This window comes from Papaver somniferum, unplaced genomic scaffold (genome assembly GCF_003573695.1).
Source record: "Papaver somniferum cultivar HN1 unplaced genomic scaffold, ASM357369v1 unplaced-scaffold_137, whole genome shotgun sequence".
In the NCBI taxonomy this organism is placed as follows: domain Eukaryota; kingdom Viridiplantae; phylum Streptophyta; class Magnoliopsida; order Ranunculales; family Papaveraceae; genus Papaver; species Papaver somniferum.
Window position 1 is genome coordinate 13,506,997 of NW_020622934.1, and position 23,492 is coordinate 13,530,488.

Consider the following 23,492-nt stretch of genomic DNA (forward strand, 5'->3'; position numbering starts at 1 on the left):
ATGGATATATCTTCCGTTATTATTAAATCACCTAATGGCAAAGGGAAAAATAAGACAAGATGCAAAAATTATCTCATAAACAGAATTCCTAAGAGTTGTGTATGCAATTCCAATCAATCCCAAGATACTTCGTTAGTTCGAGGTAACAAAAGGAGATCTTTTTATACTATACTAGATCAATAACACTATGGTTGTTCAAAATTCCATAATGAGAGAAGATCTCATACTAATGCCACCCGATTGGTATTCGAATTCTTTCCTCACCATGTTTGCCAAATCTTTGAGTGAGGAAGAAGAAAAATTAAGGCACTTATGTGTAGATTATGGAAATAATATCTAGTATTTGAAGATATTTGATATATTCGTATTTTTAGGAATATTATATTTTCGGAAGTATGAAAATTATAAAAAGATCTTTGTCCTACTTTGGTCATTCCTTGTCCGAACTATGGGTCTGGATCAAATGGTTTCTCTCGGAAAGATGCAAGATCAAAAAGATCATCTGAAGAATAAGCCTAGATCGTCTCTTGACATTAAGAGTAAAATCGTCTCTTGAAGCATTGACACACTTTTGTGTTCAATCAAAGACAGAATTACATGTTGTTGCAGAATCCTTCACGAAAATTTCTCATCTGCAATAGGTTCTGGTCAAGCAACATGGTTTTCTACTTGAAGAAAAGCTGAAGAGTAGTAATCCGTCTTCATTTAGCACTGACATGAAGGACTGATTTGCAGTAAAATAGACATCAATTTTTTATTGCTTTCAATGATTGTATTGGTCTATTATGAATAAAATTATTTGTTTTATAATTTTCTTGTGATAGTTTTCGGTTTACATAGCCTGTGCTTGAATGCTTTTATATTATTGCTATGTATGTTTATGGGATGTTTGATTTCGGTTTTACTACCTTAATATTCGATCTCATATATTGTGAACCCTTATGGTTTGGGTGACTTCTTGATTTAGCAGGATTAAGTTCTATCCCATGTTGGTAGGCTTTATCAAAGAATCATGAGGGGTTCTGGTAGAAACAATATGTGAAAAAGTCACAATTGTTGAATCGGTTTTGGTTTAGCATAAATACATATGTGTTTCGACGATTTTCAACTTTTGCTTGCAATTGTTAAAACCGATTTTCAACCTTTCTCTGGTAAAGGTTGGTTGTTGTTATTCTTTTGTTTTTACATAAGGATGACAACATGATGATATTTCGATATCAATTCTTCCTGGACGAAGACACAAACTTATTTGAGAAGTGGATGCGAAATTTGAGGTAAAAATGTTGTTAGTTAATTGTTTTCCTGTTTAAGAAAAGCCTGAGTTTATTTCATATATATTTGTTGCTTTTGCTTAACAAAATTTCGATACAATTGATGTTTATTCCATTATGTGTGTATGGATGTATGTGTGATTCAATTGGTTCCGGTTAAGAAAAACTATTGTTATCCTTCTTTACTGTGTGGTATTAATTGTTTAGGCTTACAAAATTTGGTGCAACTGCGGTGCTTTAATTTCTATGTTGTTTCAATTGCTTCCAGTTGAGGTGAATAATTATGCAAGTTTATTTATTTGGTTTTTATGAATTATTTATGGCTTAACGAAATAAAAGGTTTACAGGATGAGTTGTTTAGTCCAATTCGATTCCGGATAAGAGAAACTAAGTTAATTCTGATCTTAGTTTGACTTATCGAAGTGTTCGGTTATTCAAGTCTAATCGAATGCCTTAACAAGAAATGCTAGTTAACTAACCTAGTACTTGTCTTGTTTAAAATTGAAAGGTCTAAGTTTATGGATAATTAGAACCTGATGAGAAAAATAGAGTTATCTTTATTTTGGTCTTATCGAATAAGCGATTGTTTTTGTACAATCGGTTTAGCAAAGGAACTAAGGTGCTCAGTTGATTTTTGGTTTGCTAAACGAAAGTGGAAAATTTGTTTCAGAAAATTGTTTCCTTGATAACATATAAAAATAAAACTACTTGTAGTTTCAGTTTTTATATTGGTTATCATAACATGGTGTGCGGAACCCTCGTGCCTAACTCTACAGGTTGCAAGTCTATTTTGAGATTTGTAAGATTCTTTTCGTGTTGTTCATTATTTTTTCGTTTCTTTGTCATTTTGTGACAAAAAGGGGGAGAAATATATGGAGTAAACAAGTGATACTGACATTGATTTTATATTGATTGTTATCGCTAAGGAAAAGAACATTGGTGCTTGAACATTTATCTAAACGAAAGAGTGAAAGCACAGACTAAGGGGGAATAACATATCATATTAGTGGTATAACAAAGACGTGCAGATTGAATATCTACCTATCTTCCTTAGGGGGAGTATTATCTTTGTTATTATAATGTCAACATCGACATTTATGAGGATTGAATGTATGCAGTTTATTGTGCTGTTGAATTCGGAAATCAAGCGTATGTGTAATGAATTCTTGTAATTTGTTTATGCATATGATGTAAGAGTTTTGTCACTAAAATTGACAAATGGGGAGATTGTTAGAGCATAGATCGGTTGAACCCACTAAGCGTTGGTATATCAAGTTTGGTTGTCATATTTTAGTGAATCAAAACTCATGTTAAGAGTCGCTTGATTATGTACTAGAGTCAACTTCATATAGGTTAGCTTGAAAGTATTAGGATATGAGACATTACAAGTATTGCGAAGACTTGAAGATGTGAATAAGCAAGGAGCTACAACGACAACAATCATCCTTCCACTTGAGGTTAGTGATATTTCACTTGAACTGTTTCATTCCCTAACTATCTTTTAAGTCGTTCATAAGCATATTTGAACTCCGAATAGACATAGTATTAAGGAATACAATACGAGGTTTATTGCTTTAAACTTTGTAGATAAAACATCGCCATAATCATTTGAACGCTATTGTGATTATGTGTGGGTATGAGGTGAGGATTTCATCCTAGGGAAAATGTTTACATGTGTTCTAAGGAAGTAAGTTCCTAAACTTGTTTGTGAACCGAAAAAGGAAATTTCCAAGTGTTATTGGTTTTGTTATTCATTGATTATCTTATAAACAACCAATATGTGTGATTGAGTATAGCCGCTCACAACTTGTTTGTGTTCTTGGTAGAACTATTCACAAAGGCCTGACTTATGTATTAGTATGACTTTTATTAGTGAAATCGATCTTAAGTAATCACCTGAGATGGTATGATCGGGTTTATGATTTTATGTCTGATCAAAACTGGGGAAAGGGGAACCGATCCTAGTAAGAGGTGCAATACATCACAAAGGGGAACTGATCCTTGTATGAGGTGCAACAGGTTTATAGCAGAAAGGGGAACCGATCCTATGGACACATGCAATACGTTTTTAGGCAAAGGGAACCGATCCTATGGACATGTGCAACACATTCAATTTAGATACCATATATATGTGGGGAACCGATCCTAGTACCTAGTCAACCGAATTTTGGAAAGCTAGTGTGACTATGCACAGTACTCACATGGAGGTAGAACCGAAACTTGTTTTGGTAGAACCGTTAAACCCATGATTTGTGATTGAATGTTATTTAATCAATCACATAGTTCTTGAAAGTCAGATGAACCGATTCTAAACTTGTTTGGAAGTGTGGCAAATCGGTTTCAAGGTTGTAAGTATGAAAGAGAACTTACAAAGTTAGGATGTCGACATACTTTGAACACGTGGTGTGAATGTTTATTATTTAATTGTTCAAAGTTATTCCTTAATAGCTAAGGGAAGAGAATCCCAGGTTCGAAACATAAATAAGTTAAGAATCTTTTAATTAAGGTTATTAATTTCATTTTGTAGGGAAATAAGAATTAGTAATGTGCATTTATTAATTAGAGATTTTCCGAGAGATTTCGATCATTATTATTGGACAGAGCATTTCCAGGAATTATGGAAACCGAATTTTTGCTTTAATGAATATCTTGAGAATATTTTCGGTTTTGGAAATTCCTTGGTGTCCAAACTTCTTAGTCTATAAATACTGAAGTTTGCATTTCTAGCAAACTAATCCTTCGTAACAGCAAACTACCTCTTGTTGTGCTGTTATTGGTGAAGTCGCCTATTCAGAGAGGAGAGTAACCTAATTAGTCAAAATCTCTTACGACCGCTCGGTTTAAAGTCTTCTTTGGGATTGAGAAGCTTTAGTCAGTACCGTTGGTGGGAAACTAGATAATTGCGGTTTATATTTTGTTTTCATTGATTTGAATGACTAACGATGGTTGAACTTTGATCGCACCTAGTTTGTTTATGCTTGAGAATCTTCTCTTCTGATATAAGATTCACTCAAACTAGTTCAGAGTTTCGACATGGATCTTTAGACTGTTGTTAGTTCTAAAGACGATCTTGTGATAATCCATTGTTAATAGACTCCGTTCTGTGCGTGATTGATCACAAGAGATTCAACTGATTGTGTGAAGGTGTTTATTGAAGATCTAAGAAGATTTGAATACGAAGAAGATATTGAAGATTTCTGATTTGTGAGTTCATAATCTTTGGTGTGCACAATACTTGTTTCGGTAAAAAGAGAATCCAATTAATAATCAGTTTTATCTTTGTCATAGAATTGGATTGATTAATTGAGTAGATTGGCATCAACACAATTCTTTGGATTAAGAGTGTTGATTGCAAAATCTTAATGATTACTTCGGTAATTGAATACAAGATAGATCTAAGGACCTGACGAAGGAGTTTATGTAAAGATAAACAGAAGAGCCTTTGTACGACTCATATCACTTGGTTGAAGAGAGTTGATACCAACATATTTGTTGTTCCTTTACTGTTTGGAATACGAACCAAAGGAATTGATCCAAGTATGTGACTTATTTATAAGTTGGAGGCGTGGGAATACAGATGGAACTAGGTGGACTATAGGTTTAGTTGCTTGGTCTCAACTATACGAAGTTGGTGTAATTTTGTGTAGTGGCTTAATCCTGAGAGTATTTAATTCTGGACTAGGTTCCGGGGTTTTTCTGCATTTGCGGTTTCCTCGTTAACAAAATCTTGCTGTGTCATTTACTTTTATTTTCTGCATTATAATTGTTTTATTGTAATTAAAGTAAATCACACAAACGTTAATTCCTATTTACTTGATAAGTGAATCCTATTGTGTTTGGTTAAGTCCCAACGTTTTTATCAAGTAAACATACTTCGTTGTTGTATTGTCTCGATCTCGTATCCATAGACGATCACACAAAGTGTGAACCGATTAGTTGTATTGTCTCGACTCAGTCCATAGACAATCACTTTCGGAGAAAGGACTTATAGGTAGGAAATTTTTTAGATTGAGGTATATTTGGGTACCCTCGTGTTTTCACCGTTAATTATATTTCCTTTTACTCCTCCATCAATAGCCAAGATCTTGTAGTACCCACTGGATACAACTTTGATGACTACATATGGCCCTTCCCATTTTGGAGAAAACTTGGGAGCAAACATATCTTGTTGAATGTGCTTTGCTGTTTTTAATACCAAATCTCCTACTTGGAATGTTCGGGGTCTTACCATTTTGTTGTAGGCTATGGAAATCCTTTGTTTGTAGGTCTCCACATATTTCTCCACTTTATCCCTTCTTGATTCGAGCATGCCCAATTCAGTAATTCTTTAATTAGACACATCGGCTTCGTACCATTGCACTCCACTGGTTGTTGCAATCCTTGCTGAAGGAATTTTAATTTCGGCTGGGAGTATGACATCGGATCCATAGACGAGGGAATATGGTGAAGTTCCGATTGAGCTTCTTGGTGGGGTTCGATAGGCCCATAAATCCATAAGCAATTGTTCATGCCATGTTTGAGGATTTTCATGAACCTTTTGACTGAGAATCCGGATCAAATTCTTGTTGGTACTCCCCGTTTGTCTGTTTCCTTGGGGATAGTATGGTGTAGAGAAAATATGTTTGATACCGTATTCTTCGAGTAGTTCCTTCACATGCTTGTTGGCAAAAGGGGTCCCGTTATCCATGATGATATGTTTAGGAACGCCAAATCTACATATGATGTATTCCTTGATGAAGGCAACAATCGTGATTCCGATAGTGCTTATGAGAGGGATGGATTCAACCCACTTAATAATCAGTTACTGTGATCATGTATTCATGCTTCTTCGAAGATGCTGTATTGATTTTCCCGATGATATCCAGTCCCCAGCTATAAAAAGTCCATGGACTGCTCACAGAATGTAATGGGAGACAAGAAGTGTGAATGAGGTTACCATGGACTTGGCATTGATGACATTTCTGAACACGCGCAGCTGCATCATCCTCCATGGTCGGCCAATAATATTTATCATGACTTTGGAGAAATAATTTCCTCTTTCCTTGGTGTTCTCCGTCTTTCATTTCTTTCAAAATTGTTGAAATTTCATCCTCCGCTAAGCATCTTAGCAAATTTCCTCCGAAACTTTTACGGTATAAGATTCTATCAAGAAAGAAAAATCTTTTATTAGCTCTCTGGGTAAGTTTAATTGCTTCTTTTCTCTCTGATGGTAAGTTATTGTCTCGAAGGTATTTGATGTAAGCATCCCTCCAGTCCCCAGCATGATGGATTGTCAAAGCCTCTAAATGATGAGGGGGGATTTGACAATTAGGACAAGAACCTTGCAAATCTCTTGACTAGTTCTCCACAGAAGTCCAGTAATATCCAAGCCTTTGAAGACTTCTGTAAAGTGTTACCATCAATTTTTGTCCACATATTTCCTCATGCGTTCATTTGAGTTGTTCTTTTGCTTCTTCGTCTCCAAGGCATCGTGATAAAGACCCATCGGTATTCCGATAATACAATGCTCAATGAAGAAGAAAGAAGTTTTTTTAACTCTTTAAAGATGATTTTCCCTTCTGAAAGAGAGCTGCTCAATTCATGGATGATAGGTGTCCGCCAGTCGCTTGCTTGAGCATTCTCAACTTGAGTGAGTCAGGCTGATGATACAGCACGTCTTTGCACCGTGATGTCTTTCTCTTCTCCTTCAAATTGTAAATTGGAAGCAAGAGTTTCTAAACAATCGGAATTCCTATTGTTGGTTCGACCAGTATGGACGATCATTGCGTCAGCAAAATGAGTCAGTAGTCGTTGTGCCTCGGTTCTGAATGAAGCAAGTGTTACTTCTTTGAGAGAGTACACTCTATTAATTTGATTGACCAGTAGCTTTGAATCTCCTCTTATCTCCAAGTGAATTTCTCTTGCTTGCTTGGCCAGGGATAATCCTAACAGGAAAGCTTCATATTCTACTGAATTGTTGGTGTAATGGAAATCCAACTTGAACGAGTGTGAGAAAAATTCACCGGATGGAGATACCAGCACCACACCTGCTCCCCCTGTGTCGTTTCTAGGGGTGGCAGACTCATCAAAGTATAATAACCATGTTTCCTCTTTAACAACTGAAATCTCTGGAAATTCACCGAGTACATCTTCATGTAGCATTGTAATGTCTTCCCATGGAAAGGCAGCGCGTAATCTGCAAATGCTTGACCTTTGATTTCTTTGGGAGGGACACATGCTATGTCAAAATATGACATCTGAAGTAGACACTTTGCATTCTCCATATCAAAGCTAGTATTGATAGTAAGAACTTTATAGGGTCGGCTTTGGAGACGAGCACGACTCTGTTGGACAACAGATAATGTCTGAATTTATGAATTGCGTGGACCAATGCGAAGCACGCTCTTTCAGCCTTTGGGTACCGGAGTTCAGCATCTCTCATTGTACAACTTAAGTAGTAGATCGGACGTCGATGCCTTCTTCATCTTCTTAAGCAAGACGAGCTCCAACAACAACTTCACTAGAGGCCGTGTAGTGTATTAACGGTCGCCCTTGCACTGGAGATTTCATGATATCATGTGATAATGCTGTATTTTTTGAAAGGCATCTTGTTGGACAGTCGTCCATGTGAAACTTGCTCTCTTCTTCAACAAAGAGGTGAATGAAGCAATGAATTGAGCTAACCCAGGAATTAAGCGTCGGATATAGTTTACCTTGCCCATAAAGCTCTGAAGCTCTTTCACAGTATGTGGAGGAGGCATGCTATTAATAACTTTTATTTTGTCTGTATCAACCTTGATCCCTTCTGCAGTGACTTGGAAACCTAGGAATTTTCCAGAGGAGACACCAAAAGCGCACTTCAGAGGATTCATCTTTAATTTGTATTCCCTGCATCTTTCGAAAACTTGTCTCAAAACATCTAGGTGGGATGCTCGAGTCTTCAACTTCACCACTACATCATCGACATAATTTTTTACTTGTTTATGCATCATGTCGTGAAATATTGCAGTCATGGCTCGTTGATAGGTAACACATGCATTCTTCAGTCCAAAGGGAATCACAATGTAGTGGAAATTCTCAATGGGAGTTCGGAATGCAGTCTTGTTGGCATCATGTTTGTACATCTTGATTTGATTGTATCCTCTGTAACCATCCATGAATGATAACATGCTGTGAACACTGGTTACATCGACAAGCATATCAATGTTGGGTAAGGGAAAATCATCCTTCGGGCAACATTTGTTCAGGTTCCTGAAATCTATATAACATCTGATTTGACCATTCTTTTTCTTGACTGGAACAACATTTGCTAGCCACGTTGGATGAATGGGTTTGATGAATCCTTCCGCTAATAGTTTCTGAACCTCGACTTTGATTTGCTCCTCGACTTCGTGTCTGAACTGCCTAGGTGGTTGTTTGACAGCTTTGGAGCTGGGGTTGATGTGCAGATGATGAGTGACTAATTTATCATCTAGACCAGACATTTCCTCATACGTCCAAGAAAAGATATCTTGATACTCTTTCAACAAACTTATTAATTCTGTTCATTCCTCCGGTGATAATGAGGAACTAATCGAGATTGGTTTCGGATCATCCTCCGTTCTGATACTGATTGTTTCAAGATCATCAGTGGTGGAGTCAGTGCCATCCTGCAATTATCGTGGAGCATCTTGAATTTCTTCATCAGGTGATTGCTCGCTCTGACATACATGGCGGGGAGACTTTTCACCAATCTCATATGTTAATTGCTAATCTTGGCTTCGGAGGTAGATGATCCTTTCTTCCGCATCATGACTGGCTATAAAATTAGATCATTTCTTAGTATGAGTTGAGACTTAATCTTTGTGGTGCTTGAGAGGTGTAGCAGAAGGCCTAGAGGGTTTATCACCAGTTGTTGTATAAATGGACTTCCATCCTGGGAGCGGAGTGCTGTAGATCTTATTTGGAGGTTCAGGGATGCTTTTTTTGAGATTCAAGAAACTCAGCATCATAGACTGGAGCATATGGTGATGATGAAGCCGCGTGAACAATCTTGTTGTTGAGTAAAGCCTTCATGCATTGATGGTATATTGAGGGAACCACCTTGTTGTCATGTAGCCATGGTCGTCCGAGTATCATATGATAATCAGGTTCTTGCTCGATCACGTGAAATTTGAATTTTGATTGAATATCCATATGTATGGCTTTGGCTTCCTTAAAAACCCATCATAAGGATGGGATGAAGGAAAATCTTACTCTGCAGGATCTTGGCCGCTTTGAGAGTCTTCATAGGAATGATATTTGTAGAAGCACCTGTATCAATGAGATATCTTCTGAATTCAAAGTCCTTGATAAAAGAATTCACGTATAAGGCTCGATTATGTCCTTCCCCTGCCATCCGGTCTTCTCCACTGAAGGTGATATTGTTGATCGAATGTTCAGACACCATGGACATTTCTTCAACTGCTAGAGATGACGGAGCTAGTTGCACATCAGAAGATATTTGGTTAAGTGCAACAAACGTGTTCATACGTTGATCTCTAGAGAAGTATAGGAGTTCACATAAATTATCGATTAAATGTGTAACTTCCTGATCCAGCGACTTCTCATATGTAGAGAAACTGTTGGCTTGAGGACCGACGTCAGTGATGTCAAGGGACGAGCATTCCACGATCTGAGCTCCTAAGATTCTTGTCAGTTCCACCATGCAGTTAAATAAATTATGGATCGATCCTTTCAACCGATTTATATTTCTTTCCAAAATTTCTTTCCTCCGTGCTAGCTCAGCCAGTGATGGAATTTCTCTATCGTAAGAACCGATAGAGAGAAAGGGACTAGTAAAGTAGGAATGATAAACATTACCAGAATCATTCAAATGAGCATCAGGAGTGTCTCCTTTCTAAATACTCTAACCATCTGGGATAGTTAAATTAGACCTAAGACCGACCATTTTTGTGAGAATTGAGATTGAAACCGAGAGAATGATCTCCCACTGTGGTCGCCAATCTGCAGATGGGGAAAAACGATTTGCTGGTTTTTTAGGAAAGTGAAGAGACGACTGTGCGGAGGAGACTCCTCAACCGAGCAAACTGCTTAACCTCACACAGATGCACTGCAAAGGAAGTGCTTGGATTCGATAGATCAGTCTGTAAGACTCCGGCCTAAACCAAGACAATTGCCGTTCCAGAGTCAATTCGGTCAGAAGAGAGGATGGGTCGATCTATAGGAGGGAAGTTGAGAAATGTATGAGATCAATGGTGATCAAGGATTGTAGGTGTGTGTGTATTCTGCGTGAAAATATAAGTTCTGATTGATTGAATTAGAGTAATTTCTCAGAGGATGATAATTCTTGTGTGATCAAAATTCTTTTATTCAAACGAGCGCTCTTGTTCTCTGTTTTTCAATTATGGTTCAAAGACTCATTTATATTTCCAGAATTGTAGACACCTTGATCCCATGAAGTGTGACAGTTGTTGGAGTCAAAGAGTCGGTAAGTGGAAATCGTGTTAAAACCAGTTGCTTATCGTGCAGAGACTTGGTTGATTGTCCACCCACTACTTTGCTAACTCCTCTAACTGCTTGCACGACTTGCTCACATTCTCATCATGGATGGACATATGTACCATATAACGCCAGATAAAAACCCTAGTTAATATCCCCCATGTGACAAGATTGATGTCTCGTGATTGTGAAGTCTGCAGGGAAGATGTGTATTTAGTTAGTCAATTGTTGACTTGATGCGACAATGAGTCTTTGTATTGCTGAGTCGAACATGATTTATGAATTTTTTAGAATTCACGAATTGAACATGTCTGTTGAGACAGATGTATAAGTGTCGAATGAATGTTGATAGTTAAAGTGAGCAAATATTGCTCGTTTGATGAATTATTGACTATTGATAGTTGAACCAGTACTCCTAGTTTGAGCAAATGTTGATCATTTTGATGAATTATTGATAGCGGAATCAAATAAAATATTAATTTAATATACTGGACCGATTATAATCAATTAAAATGTTGATTGCGAGATCAAAGTAAAATTATTAGTGTTTGAATCTGCTCAGAATTATGCTTTGCAGAGCCTTGAATTCGAAACCTTAACTTTGATCAATTGATGATTTATAAAATTTGGTTTCATCATAAAATTTGATGAAATCTCATAGAATTTGGTTTCATCATAAAATTTGATGAAATCTCATAGAATTTGACGAAACCAATTTTTGGTTTCATCATAAAATTTGATGAAACCAATTTTGAAATTTCGGGTTTTTGTATCAATCTTTTAAAAGTTCGAGTTTTTGTATCAATTTAGTTTAAAATGAAACTTTAATGAATTCCAATATTTGAGTGGGATTTTTGTACCACAAGTTTGGTCACCTTGGGTTTTTATGACTAGTTTTGTAGTAATACTAATAAAATAGTTTTGTAGTAATACTAATAAAACCGTCTGAGAGAGACGCTCTGGCGCCAGTTCAGGCGATTGAAAGCCTTGAATTGAATTTCTTCATCCCAACTATCTGTACATCACCGATCTCTTCAAGCTGTACACGATTCGATTCGTCTCTTCGTGCCCCACCGATTGATATCCATATAACCCTAATCCATTGCCTTCTTATATTTCACCAGAGACGGTTACTGCGGTTTTTATTGCTTCTGCAACAATGCCGAGAACCAGATCATATACCTCTTCCGCCCAGCCGCCAGCAGATGCCTTAGCAATAGAGGATTTGCCTGATTATTCTTACTCACAACCCTCTTTCGTTACACATGAATCATCAGATGATGTTTTGTTTCATTGCCCATTCAAAAACTATGACGAGTGTGGTGATGGAGTTAATGGTAGAGGTTACGTTAAGACTTCAATCCTCAAGCACATTCAGGACCGCCACTGGCCATCTGCGGCTAGTAAGATTTCCTGTAGGGAAAGGAGACGTACAGATGTGGGGGTTTATACGGTTTGGGAAAAATTACTCAACCAAATGCAGATGTGGTTGTGTAGTTTCTGCATGCGTGTTCAGTCATGGAAGAGACCTTGCAGGCCTCACAATGGCACCATCTTGTTAGGACCTTTTAATGGCAGGGGCGCCGAGTTCTTAATAATGGCATTGATAGGCATGTTATTAGAGACACCATTGCATCTGATAATGCGGTGGTTGCAGAGGAAATTATGGGTATCTCTCTCGAGTTACTTGACAAGGCTTATCAGAACCAAATTACTACAGTTGCCAGTATCCCACCGCAATGCAGACTGAATTTTTCAAGAGCCTTAAAAACAACTAAGGTATCTTCCAAACCAGATGATTTAAATGCTTGGATACACTTGCTTTTGCTTCCCATTTGCACTTTGAACATGTACATGCCCAAAAATAATAACGAGGAGAGGTCAGGGGTGAGGAAAAGATTGCAAACCTCAGCTATTAATCAGGCGTTAGTGGAGTGGGAAGAGCCAAATGGATGTTATAAAATTATTTGCAGATTATTGGATCTTTGTCACCAAATTAAAAAGAATCAGCAACAACAGCGAAAGAAACCAATTAAAACCAACGTACATGCTTGTAAGAAGAAGCTTAGCTAGCGGACATTATACATTATACGGCCGCAATACGTATTCTCTCGTCTGATGGTGTTGCTCCGTCCAACGCTGACACATTCAATGAATTATTCCAGAAACATCCTCAAGCTCCACCCCCAGTTATATCATCTGACACCATTACGGCTGCTGCCACTTCTGTTGATAGTCAAGCAGTTCTGAAGGCTGTGAAAGTCTTTCCTAAAGGCACATCTTGTGGGCGTGATGGCCTTCGTGCTCAGCATCTCTTAGATGCCTTAAGCGGTGTAGCTGCTGCTGTCGCCGAGGACCTGTTGAATTCCATCACCAATGTTGGCAATTTATGGCTTGCAGGTATGTGCCCATTCACGCTAGGAGAATTTGTCGCAAGTGCACTATTAATTAACACCACTTCTCAAACCTGGTGGGGGTGTTAGGCCAATTGCTGTTGGCACTATATGGCGTCGCCTTTGTTCTAAACTTGCTGCTTCCTTCGTGTGCAAAGACATGGCTGCATATTTAGGTAATCATCAGTTTGGGGTTGGTATCCCATGTGGTGGTGAAGGGATTTAACATGCTGCAAACCGATTATTGGAGTTGAAAGGCACTCAAGACAATATGTCCATGTTGTTGATAGATTTCACCAATGCTTTCAACATTGTCGACAGGTCTGCGCTAATCAGAGAGGTTAGGTCTAAATGCCCAAGCATCTCCCGCTGGGTCGAATTCTGCTATCCCAAGCCTGCGAGGTTGTACTATAACGACTATACTTTAACTTCTTCTCAGGGTGTTAAGCAGGGTGATCCCCTCGGTCCATTACTTTTTTCCTTAGCACTTCACCTGTTAGTTTGCAAGATTGCATCACAATGTTCATTAGATCTTCACGCTCGGTACCTTATGACGTGACCATTGTAGGTGACACAATGGAAGTCTCTAAGGCTCTGCAAATGATACGAACTGATGGTCCTAGCAGTGGTTTGTGCTTAAATATTTACAAGACAGATGTATTCTGGACTACGATGGACCCTAGGAGCAGTATGGACGGCGTATTTCCTAGAGGTATTGGAAGGCCCTCAGATGGTGTTAAACTACTCGGGAGACCTGTTAGTCTGAGTACCCAATTCTGTAGTGACATGGTCCTTGCAAGGGTTGAGCTTATGGAATGTATAAAGAGGCTTCAGGACCCTCAGTGCGAACTCTTGCTGGTACGTAACTGTGCTGGGGTCTCTAAATTATACTTCACTATGCGTACGACCAACCCTCAAGCTCTCCGGGCAGCCAAGTCACGTTTGGATCAATACCTGCAGCTATTTTTGTGGTACCTGATCACAGGCGATGGGGCTGGATATGGGCTGCTTCAGCATCGTATTGCTACTTTACCCATAAAGGATGGGGGGCTTGGTGTTTATATAATGGAAGATACTACACAGTACTGTTATGTAGCCTCATATTTTCGGACGCAACATTTGCAGAGCACGATCCTGGGCAACAATACCAACTCTGATGTCAGCCCCCACTACCAGCATGCACTAGAAAACTACATGAATGTGTGTAATTTATCTCCTTCGACTTTTAGCATCAACGACGCTGCCCCACAGCCTATGCATTTTCTGGCAGTTCGTTTCTTTGAGGCTATTAAACGGGAGATTCCTAACACATTTCATATGTCTGAGCGAGATTCTATCCTATGGCAGAGTAATAGGTTGGCAAATGCACAAGACTACCTTAAAGCTATTCCAATTGCTGGTCTTAATCATGCTATTGGCCCTCGACAGTTCCGGTCTGTGCTCCAATACCGTTACGGTATACCATTATTTGAGGAGGACAGCACATGTGCTTGCTGCAACAGGATAATGGATAGTTTCGGGGACCATGCTCTTCATTGCGCAAGCGATATTGGGCTTAGTTTCAGGTATAATTTGGTGAGGGACTTCTGTGAAGAAATGTGCTATAAAGCTAACGTGGCTGCTAGAAAAGAGGCTGCTGTTGGTTTTTTATCTAGCAAGGATAATGTTATGCGACCTGTTGACATCTTAATTTATAATTGGGAGTGCGGGCGCGATGTTTGTTTTGATGTCACCGGTGTTTCTCCCTTTGCTGGCAGTGGGTACCGTAATTTCACACTGGGTCACGCTATTTCGGCTGCTATCACTCGTAAGAGGAATAAATACGTGGATAAATGCTCGACTCATGGATATGATTTTAGTGTCTTAGCTTTCTCATCGCTTGGGGAACTTGGAGAAAGACTAAAGAAATGTATGGATGCACACGATGCAAATAATAATTTAGGCAGTTCTCTTTTTTATAGATTGGGTATTATTATTCAGAAAGGTGTTGGGGCGCAACTTGTTGCTCGCCTCCCAACCCTCCCAACTAGCTCTGTGTAATACATTTTATATCGCTTAATAAAAGCCCGTGCGATAATCTTTTTTAATAACAATAATGATAAAATAAGGGATTACAAGGTGTGGGACCGGCCACGGCTAGGGCATGACCAGCCGGCTAGTAAGCCCGGTCCCTTGACACCTTCCCTAATTTTATATTATTTTTATGATATGAAGGAAATATCATGAATTTAAGGAGTTTTGCTCAAGTGAAGGAGTTTTCATGAGATCAAGAAAAATAATAAAATAATGGAAGAGGGGTGGGACCGGCCACGGCAGCATGTCAGGTCGGTCGGTGGGCACGGTCCCCTAGGCACCTCAATTAATATTTTATTGTTATTATTTTCTTCCCTATTTTGCACAGGTTTCCTCATTCCTTCATATTTTTGAATGCTCGTTCGTGCATTAAGGTGCTCGTTAGTGCATTATTACTGAGTACACTAGCACCATTTTCTTGGGGCTTACTTGATAGTAGCTCAGATGCCCATACGTTAAATATTTATTACTAACCCATGGAATTCTGTTGGGAAGAACCATGAATTGAAGTAACGAAATATTATTAAGAACGTAGAATATTTTCTAGGAATTCAGTTGATGAATATTACGACTAGAAATAATTAATTGATGGCTCTATACCAGCAGGCAAGCTGTCTAGGAGCATTATAATTATTCGAAAATCGAGGTATGAGCTAGTTGAAACGTAATACTCGATTTGAATGTTTGTTTTGTAAATTCAGGGAACATTGCGACATCCTTAAGACGTTATTTCTCTATATTAGTGATTAATACATCTATGAGCCGTCCAATCATTTCGATTCTATACATAAGTGATCACTGAAATTGCTCAAAAGTAATGGAATATGCCATAGTCTCAGTTGAGAGACTGCACATATATGCTCTGAGAGACAATATACTCGATCATAGGTTCTTATGGATGATCTAAAAGGAAATACACTGAATCAGAGACCATCGTGGCATGAGTTTTCATGCTTTAATGAGAAACACGGGTCTCAATACTCATCTGACTACTGGATCAGGAATATGTGATATTATGGTTTTACGATTTTATCCTTTATCAAAAATCCACCATCAACATCTTCACCTCAAACAAAGCCTCCGCCTCAGACCGATCCAAACCAAACAAGGTTTTGGTCAATTCCCATATTTTAGTCCAAGAGAGGGTGTCATTGTAACCATCTTTGACGCATTTTCCATCAACCTGAAGACCTGGAATCTGCTGACAATCATCGAGAGTTACCGCCATCTCACCAAATGGGAAGAACATTGTGTTAGTCTCTCCGTAGAACCTCTCAAAAAATGCGGAGATGGTATTCCGTCATACTGAACGATTGAATTCTCTACTGCATGCCACAACCAGGAGTTCTTGACAATTTATTTCACCGTGTCACACTCAAGGTCAAGTGACCATTTCTTCATCGTAGTACTTGAAGATTGGCGCCTCAAAAGACGGATGGCATGCCAATGGTCCTAAATAACATAAGCCAAAACACACAATTACAAATGAAATATAAACACTTGAAGCAAAGCAAAGCAAAGCAAACTTATGATGGTTACACTAAAATGAAAACAAAGTGAAATTGAGATTACTTACGTGGGCAGAGTAGATTTATACACCCATGAGTCTTTGTATCCAAAAAGAACACGTCCACCATCTTCGGGGCACCCTAGGATGAGATTCTCACCTGCTTTCTCCTTCCTCTTCATATGACTCTTTAGCATGTGGGAATCAGCTTTATTAGTGATAACCCTCTTCTTCTTTCCAGTTGCAGTTGCAGCTTCAGTTTGTTGTTCAACCATAACAAGGGCCTGTTCATCATTACATGTTTCTTCTTCATCTAGTTCTTCTTCCTCTTTATTATTCTCTTCAGCATTTTCCTCTTTAACATTTTCATCTTGTTCATCATTACCTTTATCACCATCATCATTACCTCCTCCTCCAACAGGTGCCATGTCTTGATCACCATCATCGTCATCTCTTCCAGCAGCCGGATTTTGTTCATCATCATCATCATCATTGTTACCTCCACTACCAGATGGAATTGAGTGGTCTGCATCTGGAGTTTCATCCGAATCACTTGGTTCCGATGGTGGTTGAGAATCATTTGGTTCACGGATCTTGAGCATTCCCGTCTTAATGTATGCACCTCGATGTGTTGCATTCAATAGTTTGTCACCTACACGAGGAGGTCTTGAAGGTGGAGTAACAAGTTTCTTCTTTCCTTGCTTTTGCGACCTAAACAAGAACAATGAAGAAAAAATTAACATAGTCCGCATGGTCGACTATAGAAACAATTCCGACTAACCAATAGTCGGCAAGGTCGACAACTACAAAAGGTTCCGACTAACAAATAGCCGGCATAAAAGTATACAAATAACATGTCGGCTTTTAGCTCATTCTTAAATAGAAACACAAGGAATTACACACAATTAGTCGGCACGACAAAAATTAACAAGTTGACTACTAAACAGTCGGTAGGGTTTTATTAAACTAACATGTCGATTTTAGGTCATGGAACTCATAAGGAATTACATACACTTATTCGACACGACAAAAATTCTATAAAAATCCGACTACTAAATAGTCGGCAGGGTTTTATTAACCTAACATGCCGATTTTATGTCTCAGGGAACTCAGAAACTTCCACACAATTAGTCGGCAAGCTATGAATTTTTATAACAAGCCGACTACTAAAACTACATTTAGTAGGCAAGGTATGAAGGTTGAATATCGTGCCGACCCTGTAAATGACACTTCCAGATATGAAAAGTCGGCATGATATTCAACCTAAGAAGATGCCGACTATTGCTAAATATGAAAAGTCGGCAAGGTCGTGAAATAAACACCTTGCCAGCTATGTAACTGCAAATTTAGTTATTCTAATTTTCTGACCTAATTTGATATGCAAACATAAAATTTAAGTACTGGAGTGAGTTTAAGTAGTCCCTTATTTTCTTAATCGCGCCATTTCTTCGGTTTTAGCGATTTTTTCTTCTCCAACTGATTTTTTCTGCGGTTTGTTTTGAGCCAATTTTTCAAACTTAGGGTCCTTCCAACTAGGTTTTCTATTGGCGTGTTTCCTACGAGTACCAGTCGTTTCTTCCATGTTTGAAGATTAATCGACGACGAAATTTTTGAATCGACGATTATGACGGAATTAATCGACGAGTTTTCGATTGGTTTTAATGAAGGGTTTGGTCGGTATGGTAGGGGAAAAGGGAAGAGAAGAGGAGAAGATGAAAATAAAATGAAAATAAATCAGTTTAGGTTTAGTTTTTATTATAATGGGAAAGGGTAGTTTTGTAACTTCACCCATTTTGGCACCCCTTTAGCCCTTAAAAAGAGTCCTAATAAATCGGATATACCCCAATTAATCTGGATATATCCCAATCTCGCCAGGATGATAAAGTGGTTACTTCTAGACATGAAATTGAAGATGTTCTTACATCTTACTTTTCTGATCTTTTTTCTGAAAACTCTGTAAACACAGAGGATGAAATTTTTAAACATATTAAGCCTTGCATATCTTTGGAAGAAAATCTAGCTTTAACCGTTATCCAAACTTCAGAAGAAATTTGGGATGTAGTGAGAAAACTTAAGCCTAACAAAGCACCTGGGCCCGATGATTTTTCATTGAGCTTTTTCGAACATAATTGGGAAACCGTAGGAACACAATTGGTATCAGTAATACAAGATTTTTTCAAGAATAAACAACTAGATGTGGATCTAAATAAAACTTTTTTGTTCTTAATCCCTAAAATTAAAAACCCCAAATCCCCTGCAGATTTCAGAACAATTGGACTTTGTAACACTCCTTACAAAGTCATGGCTAAGTTAATGGCTAACAAGTTCAAAAAATCTTTAGAAAAAATCATTTCTTCCCTCCAGTCTGCCTTCCAATCTTCTAGACAAATCTCAGAAAACATCATTGTTGCTCATGAGATTATACATTCTATGAAGAAAAGTAAACAGGAAACAGGAAACATAGGAGCAAAAATTGACATGTCTAAGGCATTTGATAGAGTAAATTGGAACTTCTTGATAAAAACTTTAAAGGCCTTTGGTTTCTCTAATCATTGGAGTGAATTGATTTTTCAATGCATCTCAACCTCATCCATAGCTGTCTTATTAAATGGGAACCCTTGTAAAGAGTTTAAACCAACAAGCGGAATAAGACAAGGGTATCCGTTATCTCCGTATTTATTTATCATGTGTATGGAGGTTCCTTATAGACTTCTTTGTCATTTGGAATCATTGAAACAGGTAATAGGTATCAAACTCACCCCTAAATCAACTCATATTTCTCATTTATTCTTTGCAGATGACCTTTTGCTCTTCAGTAGAGCTGACTTAGGTAGCTGTAAAAATCTTTTGGAAGCTATTAGTCTGTTTAGTAAAGCCTCTGGGAAAGTAATAAATTTTGCAAAATCTGATCTGTGTTTTAGTAAAAAATTTCATAATAAGCACCAAGGCATTATTTCTAGGCTAATGAAAATAATAAAAAAAAAATATCATAGACACCCATTTAGGAGTACCCTTATTCATAGATAGATCAAAACTTAAATCCTTTGATAGCATTATAGAAAAAATGGAACAGAGAGTTAAGAACTGGTTAGCAAAAATCTTATCTCAATCAAGCAAGATTTTTCTAAATAAGTCTGTTCTAGTATGCCAATCTTTAGTATGGGTTGTTTTGTTTTGCCTAAAAAAATTACTAAAAGAATATATAATATTCAGAGAGATTTTTGGTGGGGAAAACACATTAATTCAAAAGGAACCTGCATAATCTTTTGATTTCTTATGTAAACCAATTGACCAAGGGGGGTTAGGCTTTAAAGAGGCTAACAAAGTAAATCAAAGCTATGATAAGCAGGATAGCCTGGAGATTGCTGAGTAATCCTGATGATTTATGAGCTCAAATTTTAAAAGGAAAATACTTTAAAAAAATAGGAGCTCTTCACTCTAAAAAGAAATCTACAGCTTCTTGGATACGGAAATGCATTTTACAAGGTATTGAACATATGAAAAAGTATAGTGTTTGGGAGGTGGGAGATGGATGCTCTGTAAACATTTGGGATGATAAATGGTTACCAAATATGGAACAAACTCTAGCTATTTTTGTCCCTAGAAACTCTAGTATAACACTTGTGTCTGATTTGATAAATCATGACACAAAGAAGTGGAATGAGTCTTTGTTACTTTCGACTTTTGATAGATCGTTGGTCAGTGAAATAATGAACATAAGATTATACACACAAAGGGATGGAAAACTGAAGAAAAAAAAAATTGAGATGGTTACTGTTGATGGTGGTTTTTAGCTTAGGGTTAAAATAGTAAAACCCTAGTCATACAGTGACGTCACAGAAATTGAGTAATAATGTCTCCACCAAGCGCATTTAATGAACCCTTTAATATGTCTGCGAGATAATTACTAGGGTACCTTTTTTAATGCTAATTAGGGTTTCGATAGGCCAAACCCTAATTTCCACACTACATGTGCCAATAGCATGCCGTGCCAGCCACATCTCCGCGCCAAGGCATGAAAACCATGCCAGCCGCACCACATGTGCCAATAACATGCCGTTCCAGCCACATCTCAGCGCCAAGGCATACCAACCATGCCATCCGCACCACATGTGACAATGGCATGCCGTGCAACCTTTCCGCGCCAAGGCATGCCAACCATGCCGCATGTGCCAATGGCATGCCGTGCCAGCCACATCTCCACACCAAAGCATGCCAACCATGCCGCATGTGCCAATGGCATGCTTTGCCACATCTCCGCGCCAAGGCATGCCAACCATGCCGCATGTGCCAATGGCATGCCGTTCCAGCCACATCTCCGCGCCAAGGCATGCCAACCATACCGCATGTGCCAATGGCATGTTGTGCCACATCTCCGCGCCAAGGCATGCCAACCATACCGCATGTGCCAATGGAATTCCGTGCCACATCTCCGCGCCAAGGCATGCTAACCATGCCATATGTGCCAATGGCATGCCGTGCCAGACACATCTCCACGCCAAGGCATGCCAACCATGCCAGCCGCACCGCTGTGCCAAAACCATGCCTGTCTTTCGTTCACGTCGTTGGCTGCCAAAACGAAGGGTTGCAACAATCAACGACCACGCTTCCATCTAATATGCAGATCTTAGTCGTCCAAGGTCACCAACTAAAGCGTGGCAACCTTTGTCCGAACGCCAAGCCCTAATTTTGGACGCGCCAAAACTATGCCAAAACCCTAGTTCTTGGCCGCGCCTAAATTATGCCAAAATCCTAGCTTGGCCACGCCTAACCATGTTAAAGCCATGCCGGCTATGGTTTCATACCGTTGGCTACGAAACGAAGGGTTGCAATAATCAACGGCTACCCTTCCTCTCAAGATGCAAAATATCGACCGTCGAGGGTCACCACCGAGCCAGAAAGTCTCCCAAGCTCAACTTGCCAAACAACAACAACATGCTACATGTTTTCCACGAAAACATGTCACAAACTGGGAGATGCTCATTAGGGTATTGGTTTGGAGGTTTACAACGTGCGGCGTGCGTTACGCCCGTTACAAGAAAGTGTCATAAGAATGAGGCGGTTAGTAAATAAAAGAAGTAATGGTGAAACGTTTCCTTCATTAGCGAACATAAATTCCAGGCGTTACCCATTACCGTTTCCTTCCATTTACTCAAACTGTTTCCAATTCTTACGAGACCAGGGTACATTTCGTTGCGACTTGTATAAATAGGTCTCACCTATTTCCACCAAACAACAAGTTTAGGTCAGGAGCAGACAACACTCATAAATCACCTGTTAGCTTTCCCACCTGTTAGCTTACACTTTTTGATACAAATCAAAACAACTACTCTTCCAGAATCAACTATTCTGGCCTCAACACTCTCTTCGCTTCCCTCCCCAAAACCAACCCTTCTCCTTCACTTTGTGACCGAAGCAAGTCTGAAACGGTTATTTCTTGGTTTAGGACGGATTTGTACAGATTGATCTCTCAAATCTAAAGTACTCCATTGCAGTACATTGTTTAGGGTTTAGACTCGTTTCTCACCCACAACACACGAAATTACCGAAACCAGCAGAAACTGTTTTCACCCTCAAACAATTGGCGACCACAGTGGGAGATTAATCTCTCGGTTACAATATCAACTTTGAATTCCTGATTTCATCTTTCAAACGCCGGTCGCAAGATGGTAGAAGCAAAAAATATCCGCTCGGGAATCAATCGCTCAATTATCAGCTATCACACGACAAGGAGTGACTGGGGACTTCTCGCGATCACGACGACGCTTCCCACAAAACTTGGACTTGCACTCGGGAGATCCAGTTCCGTTAGGAGATCCAAAAAACCGAGTCAGTCTTGTTAGGAAAAATACATGGACTACTACTTCAAATCTTCACAGAGATGATAAAAACCGATAGCCATATTGTTCTCATGTTTCATTTCACGCTTTCTACTATCGCACAACATTCACAATTCCATAGCTTTCCCGGGGTACTTATGGTGCTTACAGTCACAACTTTAACAATTTATTCCAAAAGAATAATCCAAAACCCTCGTAGATAACAGTTATCTATCAATTCAAATAAAACCATAAACCAGGCGCTTTGTTAGCCTTTCAAAAAAAAAAAAGAGGAGAGCCAACCCCTTTTATAGGCATAACACTTTTGGAATTTGAATAAGGAAAGGATTCCTATTTGAGATACGTATGGAAATAGACAACTGGGCCCGCAAGAATAAGCCTCACGGTACCCAACAGCTAGCGCCCACGCCAAGCCAGCGCCCATTCCAAGCCGATCCAGCGCCAGAAGCTTGCATCCTTTCCAGCGCTAATAGATTGTGCCCTTCCAGCGCCATCTTCTCCGATCCACAAGCAGCCAAAGCAGATCCATCCTCACTCTTCGAAACGGCGCCATGGCTCCAACACTCCGTTATCAAAACCACGCCATCTGTGCACGATACACCTACGATCACCAGAACCAGAGCCGCTTCCGCCACCCCAACGTTTCTTCAAGTATGACATATCCAACCGTCACCAGAGACGCTGCTACTCCACCATCAGGGAAAGATATTGGAAGAGCCGGAAAAAGCCGACCTCCTTTTACCACTGTTGATTTGATGGAAAGACAAAAGGGTTCTCGTAAGGCTCAGACAGACGTGTTTATAACTCGGAAAGAGATACATATTTCCTCAAGACACTGACGGAGCGGCCACCATAAGAGTCACGTCAACCCAAGAGGGAGATGACAAGGAATACTTTTAACATCCGGCGCAGGCACTTCAGCAGGAAGTGCGTTTATAGATGAAGGGGC

At 39.1% G+C, this 23,492-nt stretch overlaps 1 protein-coding gene across 1 annotated transcript; it reads left to right on the forward strand.

Moving 5' to 3' along the window:
* Positions 1-11,698: 11,698 nt before the first annotated feature.
* Positions 11,699-15,163, forward strand: LOC113334597. The gene is made up of 3 exons (XM_026580815.1): positions 11,699-13,130; positions 13,445-13,575; positions 13,692-15,163. The coding sequence occupies exons 1-3, from the start codon at positions 13,120-13,122 to the stop codon at positions 15,161-15,163; spliced, it is 1,614 nt and encodes a 537-aa protein (XP_026436600.1). The 5' UTR covers positions 11,699-13,119.
* The last annotated feature ends 8,329 nt before the right edge of the window (positions 15,164-23,492 follow it).